The sequence below is a fragment of the Anomalospiza imberbis genome, unplaced genomic scaffold (assembly GCF_031753505.1).
Source record: "Anomalospiza imberbis isolate Cuckoo-Finch-1a 21T00152 unplaced genomic scaffold, ASM3175350v1 scaffold_797, whole genome shotgun sequence".
Lineage (NCBI taxonomy): Eukaryota > Metazoa > Chordata > Aves > Passeriformes > Viduidae > Anomalospiza > Anomalospiza imberbis.
In genome coordinates this window covers 1-12,364 of record NW_027100412.1, presented here as the reverse complement: position 1 = coordinate 12,364, position 12,364 = coordinate 1, and the positions used below count along the sequence as shown (strand labels likewise).

General features: G+C 49.0%; 1 protein-coding gene across 1 annotated transcript in view; it reads left to right on the top strand.

Annotated features, from left to right (window-relative positions):
- LOC137467804 (L-gulonolactone oxidase-like) overlaps window positions 1-7,621 on the top strand; it is a gene marked incomplete at both ends in the record, with an annotated part of 29,213 nt that extends 21,592 nt beyond the window's left edge. Inside the window, one exon of the mRNA XM_068179222.1 lies at window positions 7,478-7,621. Within this exon, the coding sequence (XP_068035323.1) occupies window positions 7,478-7,621 (144 nt within the window). The remainder of the gene's footprint in view (window positions 1-7,477) is intronic.
- Window positions 7,622-12,364: the final 4,743 nt, after the last annotated feature.

Below are 12,364 nucleotides of genomic sequence, written 5' to 3'. Positions count from 1 at the left end.
CCTTTCCCTCCATCATTCCCAACTTTTTCCATCAATTCCCACATTCCCAAAATCCTTTCCCACATTCCCGAAATCCTCCAGGATTTTTCCTCCATTTCTTCCCACATTCCGTGATTTTTTTTTTCCCACATTCCCAAAATCCTTCCCCACCTTTCCCGAAAATCCTTTCCCTCCTTTTCCCAAATTCCTCCAGGATTTTTCCTGGATCCTTTCACACATACCCAAGTTTTTTACCCACATTCTCTAAAATCTCCAGGATTTTTCCTCAATTTTTCCCAACATTCCCTGGTTTTTCTTCCCACATTCCCAAAATCCTTTCCCACCTTTTCCCAAATTCCTCCTGATTTTCCCTGGATCCTTCCCCACATTCCCTGGATTATTTTCCCACATTCCCAAAATCCTTTCCCATTTTTCCTGCCTCTCCCAACCCTTTCCCTCCATCCTTTCCCAATTTTATTCCATCCACTCCCACATTCCCAAAATCCTTTCCCTCTTTCCCAAAATCCTTTCCCAACTTTTCCCAAAATTCTGCAGGATTTTCCCTAGATCCTTTCCCACATTCCCAAAATCTTTTCCCACATTCCCTAAAATCTCCAGGATTTTTTCTCCATTCTTTCCCACATTCCCTGTTTTTTTACCCACATTCCCATAATCCTTTCCCACCTTTTCCCAAAATCCTTTCCCACATTTTCCCTGGATCCTTTCCCACATTCCCTGGATTATTTTCCAACATTCCCTGGATCCTTTCCCATTTTTCCTGCCTCTCCCAACCCTTTCCCTCCATCCTTTCCCACTTTTTTCCATCCATTCCCACATTCCCAAAATCCTTTCCCAACTTTTCCCAAAATCCTCCAGGATTTCCGCTGGATCCTTTCCCACATTCCCTGGATTGTTTTCCCACATTCCTAAAATCCTTTCCCATTTTTCCTGCATTTTCCAACCCTTTCCCCCCATCCTTTCCCACTTTTTTCCATCCATTCCCACATTCCCAAATTCCGTTCCCACCTTTTCCCGAAATCCTCCAGGATTTTTCCTCCAATTTTCCACACATTCCCAAAATCCTTTTCCCAAAATCCTCCAGGATTTCCCCTGGATCCTTTTCCACATTCCCTAAAATCTCCAGGATTTTTTCTCCATTTTTTCCCTCCATTCCCTGTTTTTTTACCCACATTCCCATAATTCTTTCCCACCTTTTCCCAAAATTCTTTCCCACATTTCCCCTGGATCCTTTCCCACATTCCCTGGTTTTTCTTCCCACATTCCCAAAATCCTTTCTCACCTTTTCCCAAATTCCTCCTTATTTCCCCTGGATCCTTTCCCACATTCCCTGGATCCTTTTCCCATTTTTCCTGCATTTTCCAACCTTTCCCCTCCATCCTTTCCCACTTTTTTCCATCCTTTCCCACATTCCCAAAATCTTTTCCCACATTCCCTAAACCCTCCAGGATTTTTCCTCCATTTTTTCCGACTTTTTCCATGGTTTTTTTTCCCACCTTCCCAAAATCCTTGCCCACCTTTTCCCAAATTCCGCCAGGATTTTCACTGGCTCCTTTCCCACATTCCCAAAATTCTACCCACATTCCCTAAATCCTCCAGGATTTCCTCTGGATCCTTTCCCATGTTTTTCCCCCTTTCCCCATATTTCCCATGCTTTTTTTTGGGAATGGACCTGGGATCCAGCAGGAATTTGGGATGGGATCCAACGGGATTCTGGGATGGGATCCAGGGTCTTTCCTGGGAATTCGGGATTCCAGGAAGGGTCCCCCTTCCCTTTTCCATCCCAAATTCCATTAAAATCCCTCGGGATGGATCCTGAGCGTCCCGGATCCCGGAATCCCGGAACGGTTTGGGTGGGATCAAGGATTTTCCAGGCTTTTCTTGGTTGTTCTCAGGGATCCAGGGATTCGTTCGGAATTTCAGCCCCATTCCCTGCCTGGCATTGGATTCATCCCAATCCTGACTCCTCTCTGGGAAGGAATTTTGGGAATTCTCTGGGAATTTGGGATTCCACTTCCCTTTTCCATCCCTGAATCCCATAAAAATCCCTCGGGATGGATCCTGAGCGTCCTGGATCCCGGAATCCCAGAATTCCATTGTTGGGATCCGTGGATCTCCAATCCCACCCCATTCCCACTCCAAAATTCCAGGATTTTCCAATCTTTCTTTGGATGCTCCCAGGGATTCTCTGGCAATCCCAGCCCAGCCAGGAATTCCATTCCCAAATCCCCCTTTTCCCGCTTTTCCAGGGAATTCCCTCCATTCCCAGCCTGGCAAGGGGGAGAAAAACTTTACTTTTTTTTTGGGGGGGCTTCTCCCCAAATTCCCGGGAGAAGCCTCATCCCCCCCGTTCCGCGGCTGGGGCCGGGCTTTGGGAATTTTCCGGCGCAGCGGGGCCGAGGAGGGCGGGAGAAGGACGCAGCATTCCCCGATTTCCCGGGCGGCAGCGGGGAATTGACCTTTGCCAGGAGCAGCTTTTGATCCCCGGGATTTCAATCGGCGGCAAAGCGGAGCCGGGGCCTTTGAGGGATAATTCCGGCTCCGCGGGAAGCGAGGCCGGCACGGACGGAGGCAGGGAGGGAGGGAGGGAGGAAGCGGCTCCCGAGTCCTTGGAATGGTTTTTGCCTCGGACGACCTTTCCTTGGATGCCCCCCGGGATTCTCTGGGAATTTCAGCCCGGACGGGAATTCTTGCCCAAATCCCATTTTCCCAGGGAATTTTCTCCATTCCCAGCTCAGGAAAGGATCCATCCCCATCCCAGTTCCTCCTTGAGGAGGAATTTCGGGAATTCCCTGGGAATTCGGGGCTCCATTTCCTTTTTCCACCCCCGAATCCCATAAAAATCCCTCGGGATGGATCCTGAGTGTCCTGGATCCCAGAATCCCGTAATGGTTTGGGATGGGATCCATGGATTTTAAATCCTCCCCCCCCCAATTAAATCCCAAAATTCCAGGATTTCCCAGCCTTTCCTTGGATGCTCCCAGGGATTCTCTGGGAATTTCAGCCAAGCCAGGAATTCTTTCCCAAATCTTATTTTTCAGGGAATTTTCTCCATTCCCAGACTGGCGTTGGATCCATCCCCATCCCAGCTCCTCTCCGGGAAGGAATTTTGGGAATTCCCTTGGAATTTGGGACTCTAAAGTCTCCGGAGTCTTGGAATGGTTGTTGCTGCCTGGCATGGGATGGGGGAGGTCAGGTGGGGGGGATTTTATGGAATCCTGGAATCCCGGAATGATTTGGGATGGGATTCGTGGAGGTTCGATCCCATCTTGCTGTGATCCCAAGAATTCCCAGGGAATCCCTGGGATGATCCAAAATGTCACCAGGGTGGGAATGGGATGGGACGGAAGATCCATGGATCCCATCCCAAACCGTTCTGGGATTCGGGGATCCAGGACACTTAGGATCCATCCCGAGGGATTTTTATGGAATTTGGGGATGGAAAAGGGAAGAAGTGGAGTCCAAAATTCCCAGGGAATTCCCAAAATTCCTTCCCGGAGAGCAGCTGGGATGGGGATGGATCCAATGCCAGGCTGGGAATGGAGAAAATTCCCCGAAAATGAGATTTGGGAATGGAATTCCCAGCCGGGCTGAAATTCTTACAGAATCCCTAGCGCCCTGGGAGCATCCAAGGAAAGGTTGGAAAATTCCGGAACTGTGGGATGGGATTGGGATGGGAATGAAGGTCCATGGATCCAGGACGCTCAAGATCCATCCCGAGGGATTTTTTATGGGATTCGGGGGTGGAAAAAGGAAATGGAGCCCCGAATTCCCAGGGAATTCCCGAAATTCCTGCTCAAGGAGGAACTGGGTTGGGGATGGATCCTTTCCTGAGCTGGGAATGGAGAAAATTCCCTGGGAAAATGGGATTTGGGCAAGAATTCCCGTCCGGGCTGAAATTCCCAGAGAATCCTGGGGGGCATCCAAGGAAAGGTCGGCCGAGGCAAAAACCATTCCAAGGACTCGGGAGCCGCTCCCTCCCTCCCTCCCTCCCTCCCTCCCTCCCTGCCTCCGTCCGTGCCGGCCTCGCTTCCCGCGGAGCCGGAATTATCCCTCAAAGGCCCCGGCTCCGCTTTGCCGCCGATTGAAATCCCGGGGATCAAAAGCTGCTCCTGGCAAAGGTCAATTCCCCGCTGCCGCCCGGGAAATCGGGGAATGCTGCGTCCTTCTCCCGCCCTCCTCGGCCCCGCGGCGCCGGAAAATTCCCAAAGCCCGGCCCCGGCCGCGGAACGGGGGGGATGAGGCTTCTCCCGGGAATTTGGGGAGAAGCCCCCCCCAAAAAAAAGTAAAGTTTTTCTCCCCCTTTGCCGGGCTGGGAATGGAGGGAATTCCCTGGAAAAGCGGGAAAAGGGGGGATTTGGGAATGGAATTCCTGGCTGGGCTGGGATTGCCAGAGAATCCCTGGGAGCGTCCAAGGAAAGATTGGAAAATCCCAGAACTTTGGGGTGGGAATGGGGTGGGATTGGAGATCCACGGATCCCATCCCAAACCCTTCCAGGATTCCGGAATCCAGGACGCTCAGGATCTGTCCCGAGGGATTTTTATGGAATTCAGGGATGGAAAAGGGGAGGGAGACCCTGCCTGGCGTCCCAAATTCCCAGGGAATTCCCAAAATTCCAAGGATCCCACTCAAACCATTCCAGGATTCTGAGATCAAGGATGCTCAGGATCCATCCCGAGGGATTTTTATGGAATTCAGGGATGGAAAAGGGGAGGGAGACCCTGCCTGGCGTCCCAAATTCCCAGAGAATTCCCAAAATTCCATGGATCCCATCCCAAACCATTCCGGGATTCCGGGATCCTGGACGCTCAGGATCCATTCCGAGGTATTTTTGTGGAATTTGGGATGGAAAAGGGAAGGGAGACCCTGCCTGGAATCCCGAATTCCCAGAGAATTCCCAAAATTCCAAGGATCCCACCCCAAACCATTCCGGGATTCTGGAATCAAGGATGCTCAGGATTAATTCCGAGGGATTTTTATGAAATTCGAGGATGGAAAAGAGAAGTGGAATCCCGAATTCCCAGAGAATTCCCAAAATTCCATGGATCCCATCCCAAACCATTCCAGGATTCTGGAATCAAGGATGCTCAGGATTAATTCCGAGGGATTTTTATGGAATTCGAGGATGGAAAAGAGAAGTGGAGTCCCAAATTCCCAGAGATTTCCCAAAATTCCATGGATCCCATCCCAAACCGTTCCGGGATTCCGGGATCCAGGATCCTCAGGATCCATCCCGAGGGATTTTTATGGAATTCAGGGATGGAAAAGGGAAGTGGAGTCCAGAATTCCCAGAGAATTCCCAAAATTCCAAGGATCCCACCCAAACCATTCCGGGATTCCGGGACGCTCAGGATCCCTCCCCAGGGATTTTTATGGAATTCAGGGATGGAAAAGAGAAGTGGAGTCCCAAATTTCCAGGGAATTCCCAAAATTTCAAGGATCCCACCCAAACCATTCCGGGATTCCGGGATCCAGGACGCTCAGGATCCGTCCCGAGGGATTTTTATGGAATTCAGGGATGGAAAAGGGGAGGGAGACCCTGCCTGGCGTCCCAAATTCCCAGAGAATTCCCAAAATTCCATGGATCCCACTCAAACCATTCCGGGATTCCGCGATCCAGGACGCTCAGGATCCATCCCCAGGGATTTTTATGGAATTCAGGGATGGAAAAGGGAAGCGGAGTCCAGAATTCCTAGGGAATTCCCAAAATTCCATGGATCCCATCCCAAACCGTTCCGGGATTCCGGGATCCAGGATCCTCAGGATCCATCCCGAAGGATTTTTATGGAATTCAGGGATGGAAAAGAGAAGTAGAGTCCCAAATTTCCAGGGAATTCCCAAAATTCCAAGGATCCCACCCAAACCATTCCGGGATTCCGGGATCCCGGACGCTCAGGATCCATCCCCAGGGATTTTTATGGAATTCAGGGATGGAGAAGGGGAGTCCCGAATTCCCAGAGAATTCCCAAAATTCCAAGGATCCCACCCAAACCATTCCGGGATTCCGGGATCCTGGACGCTCAGGATCCATCCCCAGGGATTTTTATGGAATTTGGGATGGAAAACGGAAGTGGAGTCCAGAATTCCCAGAGAATTCCCAAAATTCCATGGATCCCATCCCAAACCATTCCGGGATTCTGGGATCCAGGACGCTCAGGATCCATCCCGAGGGATTTTTATGGAATTCAGGGATGGAAAAGGGAAGTGGTGTCCAGAATTCCCAGAGAATTCCCAAAATTCCAAGGATCCCACCCAAACCATTCCGGGATTCCGTCCTTGTTTCCCCCCTCCTGACGGATTTCTGGGCTCCCAGGGGGATTTTTTTCTGCCGGATCCTCGGAGTTCTTTGCGTTTTCCTCGGATTTTTCCCATTTTTTTCCCAGATATTTTCCCAAATTTTCCCAATTTTTCCCCAGATTTTCCCCAGATTTTTCCCATTTTCCCCCCATATCTTTCCCTGATTTTCCCCATATTTTTCCCATTTTTCCCCTGTATTTTCCTCATATTTTTCCCAGATTTTCCCCATATTTTTCCTACTTTTCGTCCAATATTTTTCCTGGTTTTTCCCGTGTTTTTCCCAGATCTTTCCCAGATTTTTCCCATTTTTTTCCCTGATTTTCCCTGTATTTTTCCCGTTTCCCCCCCATATTTTTCCCGGATTTTCCCAGATTTTTCCCAGTTTTTTCCTGTATTTTCCTCATGTTTTCCCCATATTTTTCCTGTATTTTTCCCAGATTTTTCCTGTATTTTTCCCTTTTTTTGTGCCAAATTTTTCCCATTTTTTTCCTGTATTTTCCCCATATTTTTCCCAGATTTCCCCCTTATTCCCGGGATTATTTCCTGGGAATTTCCCCTGGGAATTTTTTCTGGGAATAATTTTCTGGGAATTTTTTCTGAGAATTTTTTTGGGGAATAATTTTCTGGGAATTTTTTTTGGGAATAATTCCTGGCAATTTCTCCTGGGAATATTTTTTTGGGAATAATTTCCTGGGAATATTTTATGGGAATAATTCTCTGGGAAAAATTCCTGGGAATTTTTTTGGGGGAATAATTCCTGGTAATCATTCCTGGGAATATTTTTGGGGAATTTTTTCTGGGAATTTTTTCTGGGAATATTTTATGGGAATTTTTTATGGGAATTTTTTTCTGGGAATAATTTTTGGGAATATTTTTTGGGAATAATTTCTGGGAATTTATCCTGGGAATATTTTTCGGGAATTTTTTCTGGGAATTTCTTCTGGGAGTATTTTTTTGGAATATTCCTTAGGAATATTTTCTGGGAATTTTTTCTGGGAATTTTTTTCTGGGAATAATTTTTAGGAATATTTTTTGGGAAGAATTCCTGCCAATTTATTCTGGGAGATTTTCTCTGGGAATATTTTTTTGGGAATACTTCCCAGGAATGATGGCTGGGAATTTTTCCTGGGAATAATTTTTGGGATTTTTATCTGGGAATATTTTCCGGGAATTTTTTCCCAGGTCCTGGACCAGCTGGACGAGCACCTGCGCAATTCCCAATTTTTCCGCTTCCTGTGGTTCCCGCACACCGAGAACGTCCAGGTCATCTACCAGGACCCCACGACCCAGGCAGGCACCCCGAAATTCCCGGAATTCCCGGGATCCGCAATCCCAGGATGGATCTTGGGGCGGGAATTCTGGGATTTTGGGAATGGGCTCCGGGAATTCCGGGATTTTGGGAATGGCTTCTGAGAATTCTGGGATTTTCCAGGATTTTCCAGGTTTTTCCAGGGATGGATTTTGGGTTGGAATTCTGGGATTTTGGGAATGGGCTCCGGGAATTCCGGGGTTTTCCAGGTTTTTCCAGGGATGGATTTTGGGGCGGGAATTCCGGGATTTTGGGAATGGGCTCCGGGAATTACGGGATTTTGGGAATGGCTTCTGAGAATTCTGGGATTTTCCAGGATTTTCCAGGTTTTTCCAGGGAGGGATTTTGGGTTGGAATTCTGGGATTTTGGGAATGGGCTCCGGGAATTCCAGGATTTTGGGAATGGCTTCTGAGAATTCTGGGATTTTCCAGGATTTTCCAGGGTTTTCGAGGGAGGGATTTGGGGCGGGGAATTCCAGGATTTTGGGAATGGGTTCTGAAAATTCCAGGATTTTCCTGGCTCTGGGGAATTCCAGGGATGGATTTTGGGTTGAAATTCCGGGATTTTGGGAATGGATTCAGGGAATTCCAGGTTTTTTCCAAGATCTGACAATTCCAGGGTTGGATTTTGGGTTGGAATGCTGGGATTTTGGGAATGGGCTCTGGGAATTCTGGGATTTTGGGAGTGGGTTCTGAAAATTCCAGGATTTTCCCCCGGCTCTAGGGAATGCCAGGGATGGATTTTGGGTTGAAATTCCGGGATTTTTGGAATGGGCTCCGGGAATTCCGGGCTTTTCCAAGATCTGACAATTCCAGGGATGGATTTTGGGGTGGGAATTCCCTGAAATAATCCCGGAAATCCCTGAAATCCCAAAATTCCCTGGGTTTGCAGCCTCCCTGCTCCTCCTCCAGCTGGTTCTGGGATTACGCCGTGGGATATCACCTCCTGCAGCTCCTGCTCTGGATCAGGTGGGAGAAACTCGGGATCGGGCTCGGGATCGGGATCGGGATTGGATGGGGATCAGGATCGGGATCGGGATTGGGATTGGGATTGGGATTGGGATTTGGATTTGGGATTGGGATCAGGATCAGGGTTGGGGTCGGGGTCGGGGTCGGGATCGGGGTTGGGATTGGCATTGGGATTGGGATCGGGATCAGGATTGGATGGGGATCGGGATTGGGATTGGGATCGGGATTGGGATTGGGATTGGGATTGGGATTGGGATCAGGATCGGGATTGGAATTGGGATGGGATTGGGATCAGGATCGGGATTGGAATTGGGATGGGATTGGGATCCAGATCAAGATTGGGATTGGGATCGGGATCGGGATCAGGATGAGGATCAGGTTCAGGATTGGATTGGGAACCGGATTGGGATCGGGATCAGGATCAGGATTGGGATTGGGAATGGAGTCAAGATTGGGATCGGGATCAGGATCAGGATTGGGATCAGAGTCAGGACTGGGATTGGGATTGGGATTGGGATTGAGATCAGGATTAGGATCACAGGGTAGGGATCGGGATCAGGATCGAGATTGGGATCAGGGTTGGGATCGGGATCGGGATTTGGATCGGGATCAGGATGGGGTTTGGGATTGGGATTGGGATTGGGAATTGGATCAGAATCAGGATTGGGATCTGCGATTGGCATCAGGATTGGGATCGGGATTGGGATCAGGATTTGGATCAGGGCTGGGATCACAATGGGGGTCGGGATCAGGGTCAGAATCAGGATTGGGATCGGGATTAGGATTGAGATCAGGGTTGGGATCACGATCAGATTCAGGATTGGGATCGGGATCGGAATCAGGATCAGGAGTGGGAATGGGATTGAGATTGGGATCCAGGATCGGGATCACAATCCGGGACTGGGATTGGGATTGGGGTCGGAATTGGGATGGAATTGGTTTGGGGATCGGGATCGCTTTGGGTATTGGGATCAGTTTGGGGATGGAGATCGGTTTGAGATCGGGATCAGGATCACATGGGGATTGGGATCGGGATCAGGATTGGGATCGGAATTGGGATCAGGATCAGGATCAGGATTGGGATCAGGGTTGGGATCGTGATCGAGATCTGGATCTGGATCAGGATCGGGGTTGGGATCGGGATCAGGATTGGGATCCCGATTTTCCAAGCCTGCTTTTATCCCGATTTTCTCCCTGTGCCGGGATTTTTTGGGATTCTCAGAGAATTCACCAGGACCGTTCGCATTCCCGGGAAAAGAGGAATTTTGGGAATTGCAGCGTTTGCAGGGATGGGATTCCAGGCTGGGGCTCTGCTGCCCCCCGGTGGCCACAGAAATCATGGAATTTTTGGGATGGGAAAACCAAATCCAAGGAATTCTCCCAGCCCTGACCCCAAATTTCATGGATTCGCGGAATTTTGGGGGCTGAAAAAACCAAATCCAAGGAATTCTCCCAGCCCTGAATTTCATGGATTCGTGGAATTTTTCAGGATCAAAAACCAAATCCAAGGAATTCTCCCAGCCCTGATCCATTATCCCGGAATTTCATGGATTCATGGAATTTTTTGGGATGGAAAACCTGAATCCAGGGATTCTCCCACCCCTGATCCCAAATTTTTTGCATTCATGGAATTTTTTGGGATAGAAAAACCAAATCCAAGGATTTTCCCAGCCCTGATCCATTATCCTGGAATTTCATGGATTCTTGGAATTTTGGGGGCTGGAAAAGCCAAATCCAAGGAATTGTCCCAGCCCTGATCCATTATCCCAGATTTGCATTGATCCAAGGAATTTTTGGGATCAAAAAACCAATTCCACGGATTCTCCCACCCCTGATCCCAAATTTCATGGATTCATGGAATTTTTTGGGATTAAAAAACCAAATCCAAGGAATTCTCCCAGCCCTGAATTTCATGGATTCGTGGAATTTTTCCGGATGAAAAACCAAATCCAGGAATTCTCCCAGCCCTGATCCATTATCCTGGAATTTCTTGGATTCATGGAATTTTTTGGGATGGAAAACCTGAATCCAGGGATTCTCCCAGCCCTGATCCATTATCCTGGAACTTCATGGATCCATGGAATTTTTCGGGATGGAAAAAACCCAATCCATGGAATTCTCCCAGCCCAGAATTTCAGGGATTCGTGGAATTTTTTGGGGATTAAAAAAAAAAAACAAATCCAAGGAATTCTCCCAGCCTTAATCCGTGTCCTAAATCTCACGGATTTGAAATTCCAGCGGGAATGGGAATTCCAAAAATTCCAGACCTGTCCCCGAGCCGGGAATGTGGGTGCCAAAGGAAGAAGATTGGGGAAAAAAAGGATTTTGGGAAATCCTGGAATTCTGTCGAGGGATCCACGCAGCCACTGCAGCGTATTCCCAAAAAAAAAAAAAAAAAAAAAAAGGGGGGGGGAAATGGGGGAAAAAGGGGATTTTGGGAAGGAATTCCCGGCTGGGATGGAATTCCCAGAGAATCCCTGGGAGTGTCCAAGGAAAGGCTGGAAAAACTCCAGGATTTTGGGGGTTGGAATGGGATGGGATGGAAGGTCCATGGATCCCATCCCAAACCACCTCTGGGATTCTGGGATCCAGGACACTCAGGATCCATCCCGAGGGATTTTTATGGAATTTGGGGATGGAAAAGGGAAGGGAGACCCTTCCTGGAGTCCCGAATTCCCAGTGAAACCCCTGGATCTCGAAATTCCTTCTCCAGGAGGAATCAGGATGGGGATGGATCCAATCCTGAGCTGGGAATGGAAGGAATTCCCGGGGAAAATGGGATTTTGGGAAGGAATCCCCAGCCGGGCTGATATTCCCAAAGAATCCCTGGATCCCTGAGAGCATCCAAGGAAAGGCTGGAAAATCCCAGGATTTTGGGATTGGAATGGGATGGGATTGAAGATCCATGGATCCCATCCCAAACCGTTCCAGGATTCTGGGATCAAGGATGCTCAGGATCCATCCCGAGGGATTTTTATGGAATTTGGGGATGGAAAAGAGAAGTGGAGTCCCGAATTCCCAAGGATTTCCCAAAATTCAAAATTCCTTCCCAGAGAGGAGTTGGGATGAAGATGGATCCAATCCCAGGCTGGGAATGGAGAGAATTCCTGGGGAAATGGGATTCTGGGAAGGAATTCCCGGCTGGGCTGAAATTCCCAGAGAATCCCTGGGAGTGTCCAAGGATGGATTTTGGTCAATCCAGACTTGGGATCCACAGGGATCAGGAGATATCCCGGGAATTCCCGATGTTCCCGCATGGGTTTGGGAGAATTCCGAGGAGCAGGAATGTCGGGACGGGGGCGGGAATTTGGGCACCCGCAGACAATTCCAGAGGGGGAAGGGTTAAGGAATCCGGGATTCCTGCTGGGATTGACGGAGCAGTGGGAACAGGAGGGAAAAATCCGGGATATCCCAGGAAAAAGGGGGAGGGGAAGAGCCCCAAATCCTGGCAGGGCTGGAATTCCAGAGGTGGAAAAGAGTGGGAATTTTCCAGAGTCCCAAGGGGGCTCCGGGAGAGCTGGAATTTGGGAAAACGGGAGGCAGGGAATGGAATTTCCACTGGGAAAAGGGGTGGGAGCTTGGGAATGGAATTCCTGGCTGGGCTGGAATTCCCAAGAAAACCCTGGCAGTGTCCAAGGAAAGGCTGGAAAAACTTGGAATTATGGGATTGGAATGGGATGGGATTGGAGATCCATGGATCCCATCCCAAACCACTCCGGGATTCTGGGATCCAGGACGCTCAGGATCCATCCTGAGGGATTTTTATGGAATTTGGGGATGGAAAAGAGAAA